Source organism: Canis aureus, chromosome 38 (genome assembly GCF_053574225.1).
Source record: "Canis aureus isolate CA01 chromosome 38, VMU_Caureus_v.1.0, whole genome shotgun sequence".
Taxonomy (NCBI): Eukaryota; Metazoa; Chordata; class Mammalia; order Carnivora; family Canidae; genus Canis; species Canis aureus.
In genome coordinates, this window is record NC_135648.1 from 3,528,464 (window position 1) to 3,552,014 (window position 23,551).

The 23,551-nt window shown below is 50.9% G+C and overlaps 1 protein-coding gene across 14 annotated transcripts in view; it reads left to right on the forward strand.

Annotated features, from left to right (window-relative positions):
• Positions 1–23,551, forward strand: part of NOS1AP (nitric oxide synthase 1 adaptor protein) — a 277,936-nt gene that overhangs the window by 182,380 nt on the left and 72,005 nt on the right. For all 14 annotated transcript variants that reach the window (XM_077887281.1, XM_077887279.1, XM_077887282.1 and 11 more), the window contains one exon: positions 15,621–15,713. In XM_077887281.1, the coding sequence (XP_077743407.1) occupies positions 15,621–15,713 (93 nt within the window). The remainder of the gene's footprint in view (positions 1–15,620; positions 15,714–23,551) is intronic.

Here is a 23,551-nt window from a genome sequence, read left to right on the forward strand (position 1 = left end):
GGGGCTCCCTCACCAATCCTCAGGCTCTGAAGAGTCCAGCTCAGACACCACGTGTGTCAGGGAGCAGTTTGGTAGGAGAAGGAAACTGGCCGCTTTGGGTCCATTGGCAGAGAGTATTGAATATTGGGTAATGGGTCTCTTGGTTCGGCAGTGCGTTGTCATAGAAACACTACTGTTCTATGTAGTGTTTCAAGACGATGAGGATGGTGGTGGGGTGCAGGGGTGAGGTTTCTGAGCCGCCTCCACCCACTGCATCATCCATAGGACACCCCTGAAATAAAGGGGAGAAACAGAAAAGATGTGAGGCCAAGTTGGTGAGCCCTGGCCAAGGTGAAGTGGGGTAAGAGGGAAGTACTCTGACTTCCAGAAGGCTGTCGTGAGAGACTCGGGTATGTGAGAGCGAATCCCTCTCCCGCTGGCAGGCCTGCGTGGGGAACAGGAGACGCCCGGCTGGCTGCCGCTGGGGAGCCCACCACCCTCCTGGCTTTGCGGCGTCCACACCTTGGTGCAGGGAGCGAAGCAAGGAGGCTGATGCTCCGAGAAGTGGAAGCTGATCCGGGTAGGCGGCAACATGAATAAAGGTCTTAGGGAGGGAGGGTATGAGGAGAACCCAGTTCATTGGATTTCCCCCTTCCTCCCACACCGCTGGCTGATGGCCACTTGTCTTCGCTGCTCCCCTGGGGCTTCCCTCCACTGGCTGCCCCCTGGGCCTTCGTTGTTTAGCTTCTCCTCTTGTCTGACCGCACGTCTGCGAGCCTTTGCTTGGTCTGGACTGGGGGAAAAGGCAGATAGGTGTTCAGGAGCAGACAGGGTGGTGGCTCAATGGTGCCCTGTGTGTGGCCGGCTCCTGCCTAGGAAATGCTGGAAAGCCACCTCTGCCTGTTGGAGTGTGGCCCTGGGTGCCAGGGCCTGTAGAGACACGTCCGGTTTTGGTTATAGTTCCCAAAGGGAGGCAAGGGGTGTCCACCCCCCAAGGCAGAAGTAATGGCCTCCCGAAGGCCCAGGGTACCAGACAGAGCTGACCGGGCTTGGACGCATAGCAGTGGAGTGAGCTCGAGGGGGTCCGTCGCCCCAGCCGGTTGATCCAGCAGGTGCTAGGCTGGGTGTGACCCAGGGGTCGGGGGCGCCCTGTGGCCACGAAATCTCCCCCATCTCCTCAGGCCAGTTGAAGTTCTCCTGCCCTGTTCCGTGGGGCCCTGCAGGAAGCCCTGCCCTTGGCTGGGGACGGGGAGGGCCTGCATCTGTCTCAGGTTTGCACTGCGGGGGGTGGGGGGGGTGGAGAACAGTGCTCCTGACTATTCCCACCTTGGAGGTGTGGGGGGGCTCCCGGAGAGGGGGAGGTCGGAGGCATGCCCCCCATCCTGGTGTTTCATCCAGCCCAAAGCATTTTGGTTTTCTTTTATTTTTTTTTTTTAGCTTCAAGTTTAAATTTAAAACTAAAAAAAATTTAAATTTCATTTTTTTTTTAAATCAACAGGGCAAAATCGGTTTTATGGTATCGTTTTATGAATTTTAGCCTATAGATTCTTTTTTTTTTTTTTAAAGATTTTCTTTATTCATGAAAGACAGAAAGAGAGGCAGAGACACAGGCAGAGGGAGAAGCAGGCTCCATGCAGGGAGTCTGATGTGAGACTCGATCCGGGCACCCCAGGATCACACCCTGAGCCAAAGGCAGACACTCAACCACTGAGCCACCCAGGAAACCCGAGCCTATAGGTTCTTGTAGCCACCACCACAGTCAGGGTGCAGAACGGACTCCACCACCCCCTCTTGCTGGAGCTGTCCCTTTATAGCCATACCCTCTTCCCAGCCCTCATCCCTGGCGGCTACCCATTTGGTCTCTGTCACTAGTTTTGCCTTTTGGGGGGAATATCCTATAACTGGACTTGTACAGGATGTAGCCTTTGAGACTGCCTTTTTCATTCAAAGCCATCATGTCCTTGAGGTGCTTCCAGGTTTTATGTGAATCAGTAGATCATTTTTATTAGTTTTTTTTTTAAGCCTTCCAACCAATTTACCTGTGACTTTAAATTAAAAAAAAAAATTCCAGCTAGTAAACATACAGTGTAATACTAGTTTCGGGTGTACAATATAGTAATCCAGTGCTTGCACATGTCACCCGGTGCTCATACAAGAGCGCTCCTAATCCCCATCACCTGTTTCCCCATCGCCCCACCCACCTCTTCTCTGTTCACCATTAGTGTGTTCTCTAGAGTCAGAGTCTGTTTCTTGGTTTCTCTGTCTCTCTTTCTCTCTCTTCCCCCCCCACCTTTGCTCATTTTTTTGTTTCTTACATTCTACACATAGATGAAATCATAAGGCATAAATCTTACTCCCACTGACTTATTTCACGTAGCCTACCACCATCCAGCTCCATCCATGTCATGGCAAATGGTAAGATTCCATTCTTTTTGATGCCTGCGTAATATTCCATCATATAATATATGTGCAACATCTTTATCCATTCATCAGACGATGGACGCTTGGGCCATTTCCATGGTTTGGCTACTACAGATAATGCTGCTGTAAGCATCGGGGTGCATGTATCTCTTTAAATTTAGTATTTTTCTATTCTTTGGGTAAATACCTAGTAGCACAATTGCTGGATGGTTAGGGTAGCTCCATTTTTTAACTTTTTGAGGAACCTCCATACTGTTTTCCAGAGTGGCTACAACCAGTTTGCATTCCCACCTGTGATTTTTTTTTTTTTTTTTAATAACAAAGATACACATCACCCTTGAACCACATATTGTCCTTAGGATTTTTGCGTAGCGTTCCAGTATATAGATGTACCATAGTTTATTTACCCGTTGGAAGGATACTTGGGTTGTTTCTAATTTGGGTGATTATAAACAGAGCTGTGAACGTTTCACATAGGAGTATTTGTGGGGACATAAGATTTTATTTCTCTAGGGTAAATCCCTAGCTGAGGTATTGCTGGCTGTATGGTTAAGTGTGTGTTTGACTTTATGAGAAGCTACAGAACAGTTTCCAGAACGGGTGTGGTGTCTGGCATTCCCTCGGCAAAGGCAAACGTGTGAGAGGCCCAAGTGAGTTCCATCCTCGCTAGTGCTTGGTGGTGGTAGCATATTTTTCTGTACTTTAGCTATGCTAATTAGTACGAAGTGGGATCTCCTTGTGCTCTTCATTTGCATTTCCCTAATGGCTAATGATATTGAGCATCTTATCATGGGAAACCATTATTCCTGCCACGGGGGGATATGTTGACTTAGGGAGCTGTGATGAGGTCTGGACGAGTCTCAGTAGGCCCTGACACTCAAGATGCAGACTTCAGAAGTTCCAATGGACAAAAATAATCTCATACCCTACTTTCCTAGGCAGGAGTCACCGCAATTACGGTTCCTCCTGTCACACAGTATCACCGAATCAGCCACCAAACCTTGTTGGCTTCATTTTGCGAGCTTCTTTGCCTTCCTTGACAAAGTTCTGTTTGTCTCTCGCCCAATTTTTACTTGGAATTTTTTTTTAATGAGTTTTGAGTGTTCTTTAGATAATCTGGATATGTCTTTTGTCAGATACGTGTAACTTGCAAATATTTTCTCCCCATCCTTAGCTTGTCTTTTTATTCACTTCAGACTGGCTTCCACAGAACAAAAGTTTTAAATATTGATGAAGTCCAACTTATCAAAATTTTTCCTATTTTGGATCACGTTTTTGGTGTTGCACGTAAGAATTCTGTACAACCAGTAACTCTTTGGTAGTGAGCTGGAAGCGACCGTGAAATTGGGGAGGGAGGGAGGAGAGATTATGTGATGCATCTGAGTCCACTCTGATGATGGGATGGCCAGCATTTACCCCTTACCCCCTCCTTCGCCTCTTGATTTCTCCAATTCTGCTACATCTTACTCTCGTATCTTAGAATCACCTGGGGAGCTTTTAAAAATCCCAGTGTCCAGGCTGCACACCAGACCAGTGAAATCAGAATTTCTAGGGGTGGGATCCAGAGACTAGTATTTTTTTCAGCCTGCCAAGTGATCCCATTGCACAGCCAAGGTGGAGAACCTTTGTTGCACTTCACAGTCCCTTGGATCTGGAGGAAATATTGGCACCTGCTGACAGTAGAAAATTATTATGCTTGGTAACAAGTCAATAACTCTTCAAATTGCCCTCCCTTCTGGGAGCTTGTGCTCTGGATACTGTTTTTTTAATCACTTTTATCATATTAGAATTTGAGTTTTGGCCATCAAAGGTGGCTGTTTAGGAGAAACACTCTAGGGATGCCTGGGTGGCTCAGTGGTTGAGTGTCTGCCTTCGGCTCGGGTCATGATCCCGGGGTCCCATATCGGGCTCCTCACAGGGAGCCTGCTTCTCCCTCTGCCCATGTCTCTGCCTCTCTCTGTGTGTCTCTTATGAGTAAATAAATAAAATATTTTTTAAAAAACCACCCTGTCTCAGTTTTTATGTAACCAGGATATTGACATTACAATTGGTAGGAATCATAGAATATTAGCATTAAAAAAAAAAAGAAAGAAAAAAAACCTCTAGAGATCATTAGCTCAGACAGGTAACATTTCCAAATACCTTTTGGATTTGTGTAATCTGGTTCTAGATCCTTGCCTCTCAAAGTGTGGTCTGTGGACCAGTAGTGTCAACATCACCTGGACCCTGGATAGAGATACAGCCATGTCCCCATCCCCACCCCTCAGGTCTGTAACATGGTAAGATCCCCCCAGTGAGGCATATGGACCTCAAGGTTTGAGAAGCACCACTTTAGAGAATCCTCCTAAGCGGAAGCTTTGGAGAGTAGATTTCAGACTCATTGTGAGAAAACTGCTTTTCAAACGCAACTGCCGGCACCCTCTTAAAGGCTGAATGGTCACTTGACAGGGACAACACCATCACTCCAAGAACCCCTCCAATGCGTCCTTCTCAAGTAGCATCTTCAGTTCTCCCAAGAATGACCCTTTTGCTTCATATCTTTCATTATACCATGAACGTTCGTTGTGGTCCCGTGTTCTGCCCACTGTGGCATTGCCATTGCCCCCCCCCCCAAATCCCCCGTAGACCTGGAAACGTCTGACCCCCGTGGATGAGTGCAGACCCAGGCTTCTCAAACCTCCCCTCGCCTCCCCATTGTGCTGACGAGTCCAAGTCCTGGAACAAAGACCTGGGAGAGGCGAAGAAGAGGGGCAGCCTCGGAACTGGCTGCACGACCTCCAGGGTCCCTTCTAGGCCTTGTGCCCTGCTTCTGCTTGCCTCCCCCGTACGAGGGGGAGCATCTCCAGCATCCCGTGCTCACCTGTGCTGTCATCTTTGAAAGCATCGCTCCTTTTTCCAGGCAGGGGACTGAGAGACCTTTTATTTCTCCTGCGTCTCAGTCTCTGCAGGAATCTCCTCTGCGTCTTTTCTTCATTCCTACAACCCAGCACTAGGCATATGCTCCTGGTCTGTCTTGGGGGTTCCCATTTCTACTCTCGGTCCTTTTGGGATCTCCAGTGCTGGTGCCAGGACTATGTTCAGCATCTGCTTCTCTGCTCTTCACTTTTTGCAAAAACCATAAAGAAAGAAACCCCCAAGCCCCTGCTTTCTGCGCAAAATTCTAATAATTTGTTGTCCACTTGAGACCCCTCCCCAGTCTGGTGCATTCTTTTGCCCCCTTCCACCCTCTTCTGTCGCTTCTGGGTTGGGCATGGACCCATCCATCAATGCCTGCTGCCAGGGCTCTGCGGGTTGGAGTGCCTGAGTCCCACTGAAAACTGGGAAGGGTCTCAGTTGTGATCTAGCCCAGTCCCCTCATTTCACAGAAGGGAAGGGGGGCTCCCAGAGAGGTGGAGTGTTTTGCCCAACGTCACACAGCTAAGAGTGCAAACGTGGCTGCTTCAGGGGACTTTGTAACCCTTGTTGGAAATGGTTTCACTTAACTTTGCAAAGTGGGTGTGGGGTGAGCATGGCGAATGATTGAGGGGGCCTGGGAGGTCGCAACACATGATCAATTGCCTTCTTTTAAAGATATCTTAGAAGGAGGGACGCCCGGGTGGCTCAGCAGTTGAGTGTCTGCCTTTGGCTCAGGGTGTGATCCCTGGGGTCCTGGGATCGAGTCCTGTATTGGGATCCCCGCAGGGAGCCTGCTTCTCTCTCTGACTCTCTCTCTGTGTCTCTCATGAGTAAGTAAATACAATCTAAGAAAGAAAGGAAGGAAGAAAGGAAGAAAAGATTGATTTATTATTGTCTCATAACCAGTTTTGGTCTGAAGAAGAAAACCCCAAATCATGGCTCTCCTAAGTACCAGCAGACTCTTGCTCCTTCTGGTTGCATGTGTGTGCACACGCATGCATGCACAGGTACAAGTTCTACTGGAGCATTTTTTTTTCTTTCTTCCCCTGAAAGGCTAGCTTAATATTTGTCTTCCTGATTATGAGACACAACCCTCTGGAGGAGCACCTGGGTTAGAGATCTAGAAGGGAAGACAGATGGGTCGGATTGGTCCTAGTCGGGCCTGTCCTGTATTGGTGGCCCTTCACCTACCTCTGCCTCGGTTTTCACTAAGAAGGCTCGAGTGCGTATTTTGAACGTGCCGTGCGAGCTAGCAGAGGGAAAAGCAACCTGAAAGCTGTAGATTATTATTAGTCGTGCCACTTACCCTGCTCCATAAATCACCCCTTCGGGCCCCTTAATCATTTGGGTTGTTGTTCAGCTCCCCGTGACCTGTCAACATGCTCCCAGTCGGAAAAAGTGATGGCTGTATTCCAGGGCCTGTCTCCTCCTCCCAACGGGGAGCAGCTGCCACTCACTGGCTCCCCTGAGCACACAGCCCAAAATTGCCTGCACTTGAGGCTGCTGCTGTCTGCCATCCCAGGGCCCGTTTGATTTGCCCTCTGCCATCAGTGCCGGTCTCTTGACGCTGGAAGTGCCTCCCTCCCCGAGAACATCTGTGTTTGGAGCAACCTCTCTCCCCTTCCTCAGTGTTCCAGACAGCAAGAACTCAGATATTTCCTGCCCCAAAGCCCTCCCTACGTTCAGAGGGGCCCCCTTGCCATGTTTTTGTGACCTCATTGGCATTCTGCGCCCTTCCCAGGTCACTGACCTGTGTCTATGGGTGTGGAACAGGGTAGGAAGCAACAAAGGAAATGGGAGCAGCGAGCGTGAGTGGGGTGGGAAAGAGTTAGGGAAGTGGGGCGGGGGAGGGGGGCACTGCAGGCTTTCCACTGAACAGCCTGAGCATGTTCCAGATTGTGTGAGGTCAACTTCTAGTTAGTTCTTCCTCTTTTTCTTTCTGTTCTAAGATGAGCTACCTGCGCATCAAAGCGCTCACTACATGTATGTTGAATAAATGGAGGAATGAATGAATAACCTGCTTTACTGGAACCAGGGTCCGGCCCTGTGAAAAGAACAGATGTTAGGCAACACCGAGAGCAGCACCGGGATGGGGTCAGAAGATGTGGCTTCCAGACTCAGGTTTTCTGCTCATGAACCCAAGGAACTTTTTTTTTTTTTGGCTGTCTTTGGGTGGTGGCTGTCTTCCTCTGTAAGATGAGCTGTTTGGGCAACTGTTATGCTCCTGACCATTGTGAGCACAAAGATTCCTCCAAAATTCTGTTAATGAAATATTTCAGAGATACAGAAATGCATAAAATGCAGTGTAGGAACATCCGACACCTACCACACAGCAGAATTCTCTCCCGACATAATAGTTGTCATCTTAGCTGCCTTTGATTTGGGAAATGGGTGGCAGCAAAGAACAGTGGTCCCTTTATAAGAATCTGTATTTTAATTGCTTTTCCTTTGTTGTTTTTTGTTTTTTTGTTTTTGTATTTTAATTGTTAACAATAGTATCCTGACTTCAAGAAATAGTACCTGTATGGTCAAGACACACTGATTTCGTCCAAGGAGATTCTAGATGCCAATGAAAATAGGAACGAGTTGTTATAACATGCTTCTGGGACCCAGAGTGGTGTTTCCGAACACTGCAATCTGTATTCCGACCTGTATCCAAAAAAATGCCAACTTCTGGACCAACCCCAGACCTGCTGAACGAGCATCTCTGAGGGCTGGGTCTGGAATTTTGCCTTTTTTAAATAAGGTTAGGTATGCTAAATGGAATTTGAAACTAGAATTTTAGATCTCCTGGTCGACAGAGCTGGGTAAATACTTAAACTCAATATTTATGATAGAATGGCAATGGATGTTTTTTTTTTTTTTTTTAAGATTTTATTTATTTATTCATGAAAGACACACACAGAGAGGCGGAGAAGCAGGCTCCATGCAGGGAGCCCAAAGTGGAACTCGATCCCGGGTCTCCAGGATCACACCCTGGGCCAAAGGCGGCGCTAAACCGCTGAGCCACCCGGGCTGCCCGGATGTTGTTTTCTTTAAAAAGTAGCTCCTCTAGTTCCTTTTAGGTATTTTGCAGCTCATCGACATTTTACTTACACCCAACTTTCACTTCGAGGTCTGTTGCTAAGATGAGTTGTGCTGGGCTTGAGGTTGATGAGCTAGGAACTAAATGTCTCCACCTAGTGTTCACAGAAAACTTCATAGATCTTCCAGAATTTGGATTTAGTATGGTTTTTGTCTTTGCTCAGATATTTTTTTAATGATTTGTACCCTTTCTAAAATTTAAATTCAATTAATTAACATAGAGTATATTATTGGCTTCAGAGGTGGGGGTCAGTGACTCTTCAGTTTTATATAATACTCAGTACTCATTACATCACGTGCCCTCCCTAGTGCCCATCTCCCAGTTATCCCATTCCCTTACTCCTCTCCACTCCAGTGACCCTCAGGTTGTTTCCCGTGGTTAAGAGTCTCTTAGAGTTTGTCTCTCTCTGATTTCATCTTGTTTTATTTTTCCCTCCCTTCCCCTCTGATCCTGTTTTGTTTCTTAAATTCCACGTATGAGTGAGATCATATGACAATTGTCTTTCTCTGATTACTTCTCTCGGCGTAATACCCTCTAGTTCCATCCACATCAATGTAAATGTAATTGTTGAGTCACATCCCATCGTGCACACACCACGTCTTCTTTATCCATTCATCTGTCAATGGACATCTCAGCTCTTTCCACAGTGTGGCTACTGTGGGCATTGTTGCTTATAAACACTGGGGTGCAGGTGCCCCTTCAGGTCACTACATTTGTATCTTTGGGGTAAATCCCTACTAGTGCAATTGCTGGGTTGTAGGGCAGCTCTACTTTCAGCTTTTTGAGGAACCTCCATCCTGTTTTCCGGAGCGGCTGCACCAGCTTGCATCCCCACCAGCAGCGTAAGAGGGTTCCCCTTTGTCTCCATCCTTGCCAACATCTGTCATTTCCTGGATTCTTAATTTTAGCCATTCTGATTGGTGTGAGGTGGTATCTTATTGTGGTTTTGACTTGTATTTCCCTGATGCTGAGTGATGTTGAGTCTTGTTCACGTTTCTTTTTTTTTTTTTTTTTTTTTTGTTCACATTTCTATGGTTTGGTATGTATGAGGACTGAGCTACCAGCAGAGTCGGGGACGACCTGAGCACCCTGTCCCTCAGATTTTGGCTCCACAGGCATAGAAGCTGGAACTTAAGGAAGCAGGGAAGTCCAAAGAACAGAGCATCATCTATAGGATCATTCCCCCATGACTTACCTCTGACTGTGCCATCAGATGATGGGGAACAGCCTTGACTAATAGTGGAAGCTAAATTATTTTATTAAATGAAGTATGGATCAAGCAAAAATTGAGATGCTTAGCAGTGTGCTATGGAGTAAGGAAGAATTAAGGAAGTCAGATCTTCCTAACGTCCTTATGCCCATAGAATGGAATCTAGGCGGACACGTGGGTGGCTTAGTGGTTAAGTGTCTGCCTTTGGCTCAGGGCATGACCCCAGGGTCCCAGGATCGAGCCCCACATCGGGAACCTGCTTCTCCCTCTGCCTGTGTCTCTCCCTCTCTCTGTATCTCTCATGATTAAAAAAAAAGTGGAATCTAGGTTGTTTGTAATAACTTCAGTTGTTAATTAACTTCTGGAATATTTATTTTATCCTCGTGGACAATGTCATGTTCCCTCAGGGTCTGTGAATAACCACCGTCAACTGACTTCATTAGTTTATTTGACACTCCTTTATCACCCTCGTGTGTCCTGGTGCTACTTTCTTGCATACAAAAATGTCCTGTTTCTTGTTGTCGGGGGTGGAGGGCACGGCCTAGCGGGGAAGTGAACGACCAATGGGTGGCGAGTGATCCCAGTGATCACAGATTGCTCCAGTGCCCACGCTGGTGGCCCAGCCCCGTGGGAGCGTACGGGAAGCGAACCTGCACGCCTTCGCCGCGCAGAAGCTCACAGGATAATTCAAGGATAAGCAGGAGTTTACCAAGCAGATGGTGGGGGGAGGGCATCCGAGGCACAGGAAATAGCAAACGGAAGCACGGGAGAGTGTGGCGTGTTTAACGCGCATGTGGGAGAGGGGACAGAAATATGTGCAAGCAGAATCCCAGTGCACTTGCCACGAGGAGAAGTGTATTTTTGTCCAGTGTTTACAGATTGTTATCTTTTTATTGTGGTAAAATATACATAACATTTTCCACTTCAGCCATTCTTTAAAACAGCTCTGTGGCATTCGCGTACAGCGTGCATTGTCGTGCCACCATCACCACCATCCACCCCCAGATCTCTCCCAGCTTCCAGAATGGAAGCTCTGTACCCACGATCCCCGAACTCCTCCCCTGGCCCCCGACAGCCGGCATTCGTCTTTCTGTCTCTACACATCAGGCACCTCCTGGAAGTGGGATCGTGCGGGATGCGTCCCTTTGTGCCAGTCTACATCACTTAGCGAAAGGTCTTCAGGCTTCATCCATGTCGCGGCGTGTTCTGTTTGTCCATCCAGCAGTGGACAGTGGGCCGCTGCCACCTTTCGGCTCCGGTCAGGAATGCAGCTGTGGACCTGGGAGTCCCCGGGTTCTGTATCCTGCTGCCTCCGTAGCAGCGGACTGATAAGGACTTCCCGCCACGCCTTTGGTCGAGGTGCTTACAGTTTGGTTGTGGAGATGGGTTTGCACTCGTGAAACTGACACTAGCAGCCCCACGTGGTTAAGATGCCCCGTGGCCCTGCCAGGGCTCACTCACTGTTACATTCCCTGCCATCGCCCCCAGGAAGCGTTCTAGAAAGGCGGTGAGCCCAGCTGAAGGTGAGCCGAGGGCTGGCCTAGCAAGAGCATCGCTATCAGCTTTTGCAAACTGAGTCTCCTCTCCCAGTGAAATCGCCTTTGGACATCTTGACTTATAACTGGGGGGAACTGGGGCATGGGATGGGGCAAAATGGGTTTTCCAGTCAACGTACGGGGCCAGCTTCTGATGTTGTGAGTGAGAGAGTGCATCACTAGGCCAAGTGTTAGGAGACAGAGTGACTGAGGAGCTGGGGACCCTGCACAAAACACAGGGGTTCTTCAGGGAGTTAGACGTGGTCACGGACAGAGACCGTTGTGTGTATGTTGGGGGGGGAGCCCCGACCCTCCCCCTGACTCCTGAGAAGGTCCTCCTATTGTGGGTGTGCAGGCCGCCTCCAGCCCAGGCAGGGCTTGTGTCTTCACTGAACTCACCCACTAGCTGCACACCTGCTTCCCCTTTGCAGACCCCCAGGTGGGGGATGGAGGCACCTGGGGTCGGGGGGCAGGGGAGGTGGCAGGGGAGACAGGGAAGCACCGGGCACCCAGGTTACGTTCTGTTTGCTTGGCCGCCCTCGGCCTTGCAGCCAGGTTCCTCTCGCTCCCTGTGGTGTCCTCCTGGCTCCTGTTGCAGCGAACCCCTCCCTCTTCCCCGCCACCCTCCATGGGCCTCGCCCGTTGGCCCAGCACCAGGCCCCAGGACTCTGTGTGCGAACCCTGGCACGTCACCAGGGGCCTTCTAGTCAGTGGCTGGGGTTCTAGGACTTGCATTGTTTTGTCCCCTGCAAGGTCGGGTCCTGGAGGGCTTCATCTGTCCTTGTGGCGGGGCCCCGGCTAGCAAAGCAAATACATCGGGTCAGCCCGGCCATGCTGACGGAGAGCCAGGCTTATTGGCACAGGCTCCAGAGCTGGCGTGGGCTTGTGGGAGGCTGGCCCGAGCCGCAGACCATGGCACCGGCAGGCCTGTTTGTTCCTCGGCCCCTGGCAGGCCTGGGCAGACTAGATTTCTATCCTGCGGAACACAGATGCTTCCTCCTGAGCCGGCCTGCCCCTCGGAGCAGCACAGCCTGGGAAAGGGGAGGCTCGTCCCCGTGAGCCCCCTCCCTCTGTTCTCCTGGTCACTGCCATCATCTCTCCCACCCCCCATCCCTTCTTTCCTCCACCTGTGAGCACAATAACACGGTTGTCCGAGCGAAGCACAATTGCCATATGAACCAACGGTTTCGGGATAATAGATATTAAAGCGTGTTCAGATACTCGATTTCCTTTGATTTCTGTAGTTTCCAGCAGACCTGCAATTTGAGTCCTTCCTCGTCGGTCGGAAAGGGTTTGGGACCCCTGACCGCCAGGCAGGGGGAGGAGGTATGGAATGTGTCCAGCCCCAGGGCTCTTCTCAGTGGCACTCAGGCGGTACTGGCAGCTGTAACGGGGCCTGTTTCACGCCTGTCTTGCCCCCTGTTTGAGTCGAAGCACTCCAGAGCATTCCACCGGCTGTTGTAGGAGGGACACCTGCACTGTCACCGTCCCTGAGATCCCGGTGCAGCCATTTGGTCATGCTTTGAACATGCAGCTCCTGTGCCCACAGAGCCTGCAAGAGCCATCGGAGAGGTTGTGCACCGTAATGGAATGAGAGGCTCTTGTCCTATTCCAAGGAGGACATTTCATTGCATCTTCACCTCTTAAGATCAGGGTATTAAAAGGCCTGGCATGGGCAGCCCCGGTGGTGCAGCGGTTTAGCCCTACAGCCCAGGGCGTGATCCTGGAGACCTGGGATCGAGTCCCACGTCGGGCCCCCTGCATGGAGCCTGCTTCTTCCTCTGCCTGTATCTCTGACTCTCTCTCTCTCTCTGTGTGTGTCTCTCATGAATAAATAAATAAAGTCTTTAAAAAAAAAAAGGCCTGGCTTGTCAAGACATGAAGTCTAGAAATAATGTTTGAGATATACAGCTAGGTGCTGGCCGGGTGCCTCTTGCCAGCCTGGGCTATGGTGGGGGGGCATCTTGAGTTTTTAAAAACATCTCAGAGACCATGCAACCCATAGGGAGGTGACCAAAGAGATGATCAGCTGCCAGATTCTTCTGGAAATAGAGGCCATCTAGGATGGTTTAGCAGGCAGTGTGCTCTCTAAAATTAGGGCTGGGAGAGAGGCATGGCCACCCAATGCTTGCTGCTTTGATGTTATTGCTGGAAAAGTAGGAGGAAATACGTGGAGCTCATGAGTGGCCTTCTGGAAGAAACCAAAGACAAGCCATGGAGGACTGACCAGTACAGGGCTGGTTTCATCCCTCTCTGGTGTTTCTGGGACTCTTAGGCTCTTACCTCCTGCCTGAGTTCTTTGAAATGCCCCCTCTGCACACCTTTGGCTGGCAGGAGCAGCCCCGAGCTCAGTGACTTGAAGGTGTGTGAAAGCCCAAGTGAGCAGAGGTGGCTGCAGGTGTGGCCGGGAAGTGTCGCCAGCTCACCTCTCTCAGTGGGCCCGGGGCCAGCGTTGGCTCACCCGCAGATCCCCGTGCTGGCCCCCCATCCCCCAGCCGCCGGGGTAGTTTCTGTTCCTGGAGCCCTGCACCTGAGCAGGATGCACAGTCGGGGACTCCCTGGGGCTCCCAGCCAGGTCCCGAAGCGCACGCCCGCTGCGCCGTCGCCTTGGCCGGCTCATAGCCGCTGCCTGCAGAGGGGTCTGTCGCATGGCTGAGGGCCTGTCCTGACCACGCTCCCGTACAACACGTGTCTCCTCCTGAGCTGCCAGACACACTTGCTCTGAAGCAAGGTCTGAGCTTGATGTTTTCTTTCTCCTGGGCGCCCAACACTGTCGTTTGCTTCTCCTTCAAGCCTGCTCGGTAAAAAGGGCAGCTATTGACGGGGTAGGAAGAATGACCACCAGAGTGGGGGGGGGGGGGGGAAATGTATGCTGCTGTCACCAGAAACTCAAATCGGCTGCAAGCCACAACCTGCCCTGACAATATAAAGAAAACTACCTTGCTTCAGTTGGGTCGTGTCCTGGTCTGTAGGAGGCAGCCCGCCAGCCAGGGGGCATCGGCCCGAACCAGGCAACAGAGTAGGATGGGCTCAGGTTTCCATGGGAGGGATCGGATGCACACCGGATTGGAAGCTCTAGATTGAATCCCTAAGATCGGAGCATTAAAAGGATCGGCCGATAGAAGGTTCTGGATTTCTGATGAGGTTTTCTTTTTTCAAAGTAGGTTGTGTTTTCATCTCATTAGGGTGGATTAGGTTCATTTCTGTCAACACAGAATTGCCTCGCCGAGCTTGGCTGGTGGTGTGGTGGGAGGGAGTGTTGAGTATCAAACGTCGCAGAGGAGGGGGGCTGTGGGTTGGAGTAGAGATCTTGGCTCTGGGTTGTGTGTTCTTATTGTTTAGCCTGTAGGCCAGATGTTTCATTAGCTTGACAGGTAAATTTGTGGGGGTCACTACCGAGATGGGGACCAGATGAAAATGGTTTTAACAAGTCAGATAAGTGTTCAGAATGAAGCTCAGTGAGGAAAATGTAGAATTAGGGGCTCCTGGGGGGCTCAGTCGGTGAAGCGTCTGCCTTCGGCTCAGGTCATGATCTCAGGGTCCTGGGATCGAGCCCCGTTGGGCTCCCTGCTCAGTGGGGAGTCTGCTTCTCCTTCTCCCTCCATGCTCTCTTGCTCGCTTATGCTCAAACAAATAAAATCTTTTTTTAAAAATGTAGAATTTTGGGCAGCCCCGGTGGCTCAGTGGTTTAGCGCCGCCTTCAGTGCAGGGCGGGGTCCTGGAGACCCAGTATCGAGTCCCGCATTGGGCTCCCTGCATGGAGCCTGCTTCTTCCTCTGCCTGTGTCTCTGCCTCTCTCTGTGTGTCTCCCATGAATAAATAAATAAAAATCTTAAAGTAGAATTTTACCAGCCTGCACAGGAATAAGAAATAGCTAGGAATGAGCAAACGTAATGGAAGATGTCTGGGGATGGGAAGGGGGCCAGAGTCCGTGGGTGGCCTTGGGCGATGTTTGAAGCAGCCATAGGGGTTGTGTCATTAGAACCTTTCTAGAATACTCTCTAGAATCTTTCAGGCTAATAGAGCTGTGGGTAGGCTTGGAAACTGACCTACAAATAAAGGAATTTGGGGCTTATAGAGAGTAAGAATTCATAATTTTTTAAGATGTAGAAAAACAAATCCAGCCCTGAGTTGAAGACCTGTTCCAGTTCTTCATAATCTTCATTGAAGATGGAATTGAGTTTCCACAGCTTGGGGGTAGACACAGGGAAAACCTGGCCGTGGAGGTCGTTCAACATCAGGATGAGTTTCCGAGGGAAGGTTCTGGGTTTCTGATGAGGTTTTGAAAGCAGGCTCTGTCTTCATCTCATTAGAGTGGTTTACACCCGTCCCCTGGTTGCCCCTGGTGGCCGGGTGCCGACCCCGAGACACCCACCTGCCTTTCCGTCCCCCAGGAACCCGTCGGCGGCCCCCTTTCCCAGGTCGTGAGCTGGGTGGGGCCACGCAGGGGCGCTGACCTAACTGGAGTGTGCTTCTCTCTCTCCCTCCCCTGCAGTATGAGTTTAAAGCCAAGAACATCAAGAAGAAGAAGGTGAGCATTATGGTTTCCGTGGATGGAGTGAAAGTGATTCTGAAGAAGAAGAAGAAGGTAAGGGGCTCTGAACCAGAAGCTGGTAGAAGGGGAGCAGGAAACGGGGTGTGGGGGGCCTCGTCCCGCAAGGCCGCTCTCTGGACAGCGTCCTTCCTCGTGTGGGGAGCAGGGGCTGGGACCAGCACCGGTGTCGGGCGGCAGCAGCTGCGCAGGCACATGAGGCAGAGGCCCGCGGCCTCGTCAACCCTAAGGCCCCGTGTCCCAGCGTCCCATGGGCGACAGGGCCCACCTGCCACCGTATTTGCATTTTCTTACCTGGACCTTTTGAGTCTTGATCTTAGGAAATACTTGAAATTCAAAGTGATGACGAGTATAAGAGCGTTTGGCGAGGGAGTGGATGAGGAGGCTTTGTCAGCAGCTGTCCCCTTCCGTCCCAGGCACGACCCTCCGTCCCCCGTGAGGTGGCGTCCGGCCCCCCTGTGTGTCCTGTGCTATCGCTTCAGTGCATTTCTTGGAATATTCCCCTCCAGGCCTGTCCACTGCTGCTGTTTGGTGTGAGGAAGGCTGGGCTGGGGCCAGGATGGGGGGGAGCGGAGGAAGGGCTGAGCCACTAAGTGGGGGACATTCCTCTGAGCTGGGGTGACACAAGCGAGTGTGTGTTGCTGAGATGTGTGGCTGTTTGCGTGTCACTTGTACGTGCGGTGGGAGAATGAGGGCAACCCCTGGGAAAGGCTCGGTGTGCGTATTGGCAGAGGGGAGTCAGCGTATGTTTCCGGAAAGAACTGGAAGGGGCCTTGGAGGGTTGAGCAAACAGGAGAAGTGTTTTTGCTCCTCTATTTCTTGACCCTGCTGATGCCCTTTTAATCTGTGACGGCTTTGTTTTATACGAGCTGGTGGTGGCACCTCGCGCAGCAGCGTCGTCCGCACCTCGCAGGCTGCCTTCGGTTCCAAACCCAGATGCTGTTAGTTCAGGTGGGACTGAAGGCGAACCTTGAGTGGGGGCGTTACGGAGCGTGAGGACAAGCGCACGGTCGCGGGGGACGTGAGGTCGGAGAATCAAGTAGTTGAGAGGGGAAGGGTAGTCGTCCTGCCGATCCAGGCGTTTGAATCCGCGCTCGTCCTCCTCGCGGAGAGTTGGACACCACGCGGTGCTCGGGGCTTGGCTGCTTCCTCCGGGAGCCCCTTGTTTCCTCTGGACAAATGGCCATTGACAAGGGTCTCCCGTGTGTTGACCCAAAACCTGTGCTCCTGTGCTCCCTGAGCATCTTTGGAGGTACTTCTAGAATGTGCACGGCGATGAGGTCGGGAGTATACAGGAAAAAGATCGAATAGGATATGTTGTGTGGAAAGAACTCTTTAAAAATTCACAAGGTTCAAAAAAAAAAAAAAATAAATAAATAAATAAAAAAATAAAAATAAAAATTCACAAGGTTCACTGGTTTTGGCTTTATTAGCCTCCACGGCGGGACCAGAGTCCCCGTCTTGTTCCTGCTCCGGGGATAGGGGGTGGGGGTGGCTCTTCTGCTCCCCCCCCCACCACCACGCGTGTGCACACAGGCAACCGCATGACAGTCTTTGGAATATCGTCCTCCTGAGGGTCCCTGGGCAGGAGAGTCGCTGAAGCCAGTTAAATCCCGGATGATGACCATGTGGATTTAAAAGCGAGAGGTACCCTCGGGAAAAACCACGGGCCAGTGCAACCCAAGCTCACGACAGAGGCAGCCGGCCTGAGTCCTGCCCGGCTTTTGTCACGTGTGTCACGTAGCTTCACTCAGCCCTCCGCGTGACAGGGGACCGGTGGCTCTGGGCCCTCACGTCCTGTGTGATGAAGTCGTGGTTGTGGTTCGGGGGCACCTTCCAGGTTCCAAGATGCCCCCACGCCCATTCGGTGCATCCCTTGGTCAGGCCTCCTGGGAAGGTCTCGAGGACACGGGGGCAGGCTCCGCGACACCCAGTCTTCTCACTGAGCCGCTCCCCGCCGGGTGCTAGGCCGACAGCCCTCCAGAGCCCCCGACTCCCGCTCCCCCGTCTCGGAGGTAGGAGCCCGGGCCGCCGGCTCTCCCGCCGGAGCGCAGGAGGGGCTGATGTGCCCACTGGAGCGCCGGCTGCATCATTCACTTTGAGACCGTGCACGGTTGCCCACGCCAGATGCTCACACGTTAGCCTCATGAGCCTGAGAAGCCGTTTCCTCTGCGCCAAGTGATGTGGGAAGGCAGGTTGTTAGAGGGGGTTCGGTGAGCATGAGACGGGGTAACGGTGCAGGTCGGCCCGCTGTGTGGCGGGTGGGTTTCCTGGGCTCTGGCTCCATGGTGAACGGGTCCCGGGATGCTCGGAGGGGCCTTGTCGGGCACATGCTGTCCTGGGGTCTGATCGACAGGCTCAGCCAGGGTTTGCCTCCGGCACTGACCTCCGTGCCCTCCTAGCTGACAATCGTGCCCTCCCCTCCGCCCCCATGCACGCACACCCCCGGCTGCATCATCTTTCAGTTGGGTGCCCCTTCAAGGTGCTGTCCTGGGGCCTGTTCCGTCCCTTTCAGGTAACTTAGCATACCTCTGATTTGATCCATGAGGATGGAACTTCGTGGCTTTGCCTTTCAGGGGGACAGTCTTATTTCCCCCTCTCAGTGTGTCCCGGAGGCATCGTGTACCACGTGCAGCATCATCCCCCCACTGCATGTGCAAAAGACTGATGTTGGAGAGCCTTAAATATTTTTGCCCAACATGGTGCCATATGTAAGGACACCTGTGTGCTGAGGTGTCACCTGGCGGAGAAGCCAGCCTCCTTCCACTGGGTGATGAGAGCTGAGCTGGAGAAGCATCTTCCCCAGGGAGCCCCGGGGGACTTTGTGACTCATTTTGAAACTCCCTCCCTGGTAATTGCTACTGTGGGCTCCCCCTCCAGCTGGCCCACAAAAGAGGTGATCTAACAGGTCTTTCCTCGATCTGATTCTTCTGATGCCAGGCCTGGGAACGGGAAGCTTCCCAATCTTGTTTTCTCCACCTCTTCCTGGTGTCCGTTTCAGGCGTGGTTGTGATTCGGGTAATGCCTGTAATCACAGTGTTCGTTGATGTCGCCTCAGACAGGTGTGTGCACATTCATGGCAATCAGCCCCTGCGTCGTTTTGTTCCCACGTGACCGGCCTCTGGTACCTGAGTGTGCTGACACTGCCTCACGGTCTGCCTGTCTCTGTTTACAGGATTGAGAGGGGCCAGGTGGAGACGCGCCATGCTTGTCTCCATGGAAATGGAACAGCCTGCAGGTTTGGGCGATGGCCATCCTCATCAGGTTAAGAACTAGAGCTCGTGTCTGGTAGCTGAGGGTGAAGAAAAACTCATGGCTGATACTCTGCCATGGGCACCGGTAGCGGTCCAGCCTAACATTCGCAACTGATTAGTCAGGGTCTGTGCTGCCCTCGTTGGTCAAAATGTTGACTAGACCCTCCTCCTCCCGCAAACACTTTGATCTTCACTGGGTGACTGTGCGTGCTGGAAGGAGCCCACGGCTGAGAAGACCCAGGTCCTAGTCCTGGCTCTTCCCTTCCTGGCTATGTGGTCATGGGCAGGTTATTTGGCCTCTTTGAGCTTCAGCTCTCAAGAGTTGGATTTCTTTTTTTTTAAGATTTTATTTATTTATTCATGAGAGAGACAGAGAGAGAGACAGAGACACAGGCAGAGGGAGAAGCAGGCTCCATGCAGGGAGCCCGATGTGGGACTCGATCCTGGGTCTCCAGGATCATACCCTGGGCGGAAGGCAGATGCTCACCTGCTGAGCCACCCAGGCGTCCCTCAAGAGTTGGATTAGGTGATCATTTCCACTTAGCCAACTGAGTGCTCTGCACTAGCTCTGGAACCATGCCCTTCGCTGCTCCTCGTAGATGTGTATATCGTGCACCTGTCCTTACTTAGGTCCTTGAGAGCCTCCTGGGCTATAGACGAAGCAGACTCTGGAAGCCAAGAGGGTTGGTGCACTGTTGCCGCCTGATCCTCTAGGGCAGGATGGGGCCCACCTGCCTGCCTATGCCTGGTGAATGGTGGGATGCTTCCTGGCCGGAGGAGAGAAGTGTGTTTACAGGAGTTCCCTGCTCTCCCAAGAACTTTTTAATGGGCAATGGCCATTGTTGTAAGCCTAGCACTTCCTCGGGCACCTGGCCCATGTGGTGTGTTTTCAGTTAGTGCGGCTGTTGGCTAGCTGGACGAGTGAACGTGATTTGTGATGATGTCCTCAATTCAGGAAGAACTGAGTACTTAGCAATGGGATCAAATGCAGTCTTGTTGGTTACTTTTGGCTATGACGTTCCTTCCCTCTGTCTCCTCCTGTCAGTTTGCCCGTTTAGAGACACAATAAGAGCCTTTCCTAGGCTTGGAAAGGCCTCAGTGGAAGTTGGTATTCAAAGGCCTTCAGTGGGATTCTGAGTAGGACTTGCTCAGAGACCCTAGTCTACAGGTGCTTGATTCCAGTGTAGGCAGTAGCCAAATATTTTGTGATCATCTCTCACTGAGATGAAAAAAAAAAATCTTTTTTGGTTATATTAACAAGCATCTAAAAATGCTGTCATCTTGAACTGATGCCAGCAGATAATGAATCTCAAATTCCTAGGACTCTTGGTTTATATTTGTGGTGTGAACCCCACTATTAAGTGGCTTTGTCATCTCCCAATCAGTACATTTTCTTCAACTCCCAGCCAGGCCCACGTAATTAGCTTTACTGTGCACATAATAATGATTACTTATAATCCTGGAATCACACTATAGCACTATTTGCTAGGGAGTGGACTTCCGAATAAGAAAGATTAGTCTTGAACTTCATCCAAAGGATTTTTCTATGAAAGGACTTGAAAGGCCTCCGTTTCATGTGGTCTCTGTTATAAACCAGTAACTTAGTTGGGATCTCCTGAGGCTCTCCTAACATTCTAGAAAGGCTCCATCGTTGTCGTTAAAAACTATTCATTGTGCGTCTACCATGTTCAAGGAACTGAATAGGATCCGTGAGGGTATTAGACATGGATCTTTTCCAGCAAAATTATTTTTAATGACATTGTCTGCATATGTAGGTCTATTATAGCTCCTCCATAACTGCATTAGAGTTATTTATCTCTTTTCCCCCATGGGCTGAGTCTTTAGGGGCAGGGACCATGTCTTCCCTCTAATCCTATTTCATCTGTTTGGGAAAGTAGAAGACCAGAGGGACCACACTCATGAAAGTAATTACATGCTAAGATGGTAATGAGAACAGCTGACAATGGTAGCTAACTAACGCTAATGCTGAGCACCTGCCATTTGCCGGGCCTGTTTGATGCACCTTATACTTACTAGTCACAACCACCTTGTGAGTAGGTGCCATTCTTTTTTGCTCATTTTGTGAGAAAAGATTGAGCAACTTGCCCAAGACCTGACATTCCATCAAAGGTGAAGTCAAGGTTTGAATTGGGTCTGTCTTGATCACATAAGGAGGTTCTTAGCACTACTGGGTTGCTGTGTGTATACTCATCTCCTCAGGTTGCTTGGAGAAAAGCTACTCGTTAGGAAATGCCTAATTAATTAATCAATCCAAGATCTTGAACCTCTGGCCTGTACTCTGTCACCAGGATATCACATCGCAGGAAAACTGGTTTCCTGCCCAAAGTGTTAGTCATTATGGGAACACAGAACTCAGGTCTCATTGGGTAAGAAAAGAAGGCGCTTAGGATTATAGAACCAGAATTCAAGAGAAAAAAACTTCAGAAACGATCTGGTCTGCTCCCCTGGCTGATTAGACTTTGGAAACCGAGGACGAGAGTGGCCCAGTGACTGTCCCAGGGTTACCCACGTAGTTACTGATGGGGACAGGACTAAACTTTGTCCAGTCTTCTTTCTACCATGTTATGTTGCTAAGGCCTCCTTATTTTCTGCTGGTTTTAAAACCTGCATGTTAGGAATTGTGTACATTGTGTGAGGATTTATGAGCACTTCAGTTTTGAAATGTGTATTCCATACCATGGGTGATACCTGAAGATGAGAGATAGCTATATTTTCAGACTAATCCTGTTCTGTCTGGAAGCTGGGAGAACTTGTCCCGCTGAGTTAATAAGGCCTTTGCAAGATTGTGTTGTGTGTTGGTTGTTTCTTGAGACATCCCCATTGCTGCCAGGATCAGGAGTCACGGTAAAGCTGACAGACTTTGTGATGTGCCTGGGAAGCAAAATGCCAGTGCAAATCCTTCCTCCATGTTTGGGTTCCTGGGGAAGAGCTTCAAAGATGCCCTATCCATTTCTGGGCTCTAAAGGGAGACAGGATGGCTATGATAATTACCCCGACTCACTTTCCTGTTTTTGGCAGACCTACCTCTGACCTAATAATTCCCACGCCACATTCCCTGCCCGCAGATTTTGGAATGTCAGGATGGCTGTAGCTTTCTGCAGAGGACTGGCCATCCACACTCATTAGATAAAGGATGTGCTTACCCCATTCAGTGGTCTTCTAAGAGCAAACACTGCAAGCCCTTTACCACTGGCAGGTGGTGGAGACTGCCATTGTCTGATTCTATCATGTGGAGTAGCAAGGAGGTCGTGGGGTGCAGGGGTTTCGTTACCACCAGACTAGGTGAACTTGGGGAGAAGTGAATGAACATCTGAGTCTTAGTATTTATCTTTTAAGGTTGCGAGCAACTTTGATAACATGAAGGAAGCATTATAGAAACGTTATTAAATGAAAGGAAGACTGTTCTCTCCTGTATCCACTGGAGAAGGTCCTGTGAGCACAGGAAATGAAGCAGCTAAAAATGACTTGCCTGTATCTTTCCTTTCTCGCTTTGTGTTATTCTAGGTCCTCCAAAAAGCAAATGCCAAGACGGGATTAAATGCCTGTGAGAGAAGGTGTGGAGGCCCTGGGTGAGGCTGGGGTAGCTGTCACATTTCCCTGTGGGTCTGATTCCAAGGGAAGGAGAGAGCAGGGAAGGGAGGGGAGGGTGAGGGACAGTGTCTTAGAGGGCAGGGTGCTCCAAGGAAGGTGTGGCAAGGTCATCAGGGCGTTCTGGGGCCAGAGCCATGATGGGGGTGGGGGGACAGGGGGGCTCTTGTGTGTCCCAGGAATGACATCCTGCCCGGGCATCCCTGCACCCTCCTCATTGGCCTGGAGCCTCCCAGAAGCAGGGCTCTCACCACAGCGATGGTTCAGAACACCGCAGCTGGGGCCCTTGGTTGAACTCCCAGTAATTGGAGGTCTTAGGGCATGTTCTTGTGAGGACAGCTTCCATTCTCCAGAAGGTTTTGACTAGCCAATAACATGACGCAGGGCCTTCACTCAAGTTAAGCTACACTATCTCGTTGGCTTTTTTAATTACCTTGGAGTAAGGAATTCATAAGAAGGAGGTGGCGGAGGGGAGACTGATGAGGGAAGGACGGGGAATAGAGAGAGAGAGAGACAGGTTAGCAAACCCTAGCTCAGAGGCCTCCTGAAAGGCTCAACGATTCTGTGAGTGTCCTTGGTAGGTGCAAAGGGGACGCAGGGCGGAGTTACGCACCTACCTGCGCAGGGTGGGAGTCTGGCAGCAGGCTGGCCAGTCGCCCCAGGGGCACCCCGTGTCCACTCCCATTCCTTTTCTATATGCGGAGCTGGTGAGGGGACGGGTCTTCCTCCCCCTGGGCCTCGCTTGCAGGCCTCACTGCGTTACTGCGTGGACTCTCAACGGTGGGGGTGAGGCCCTACCTGAGCCTGGACCTCCGGTTGAAGGAGGCTCTGGGCGTCCTGCTGGCCATCCTGGGCTGTAGGTGGTAAATGTGGCCGTGAAGTACTCTTTGCCTCGAAGAGGTGCTGACAGCTTCAGGGACTCACCCGTGTCCTTCCCTCTTGTCTTCTCTCTTCTCTTCTCTCCTTGCTTCCCCTCATGGCTCCCATCTGGACTTGAAATGTCTTCATTTT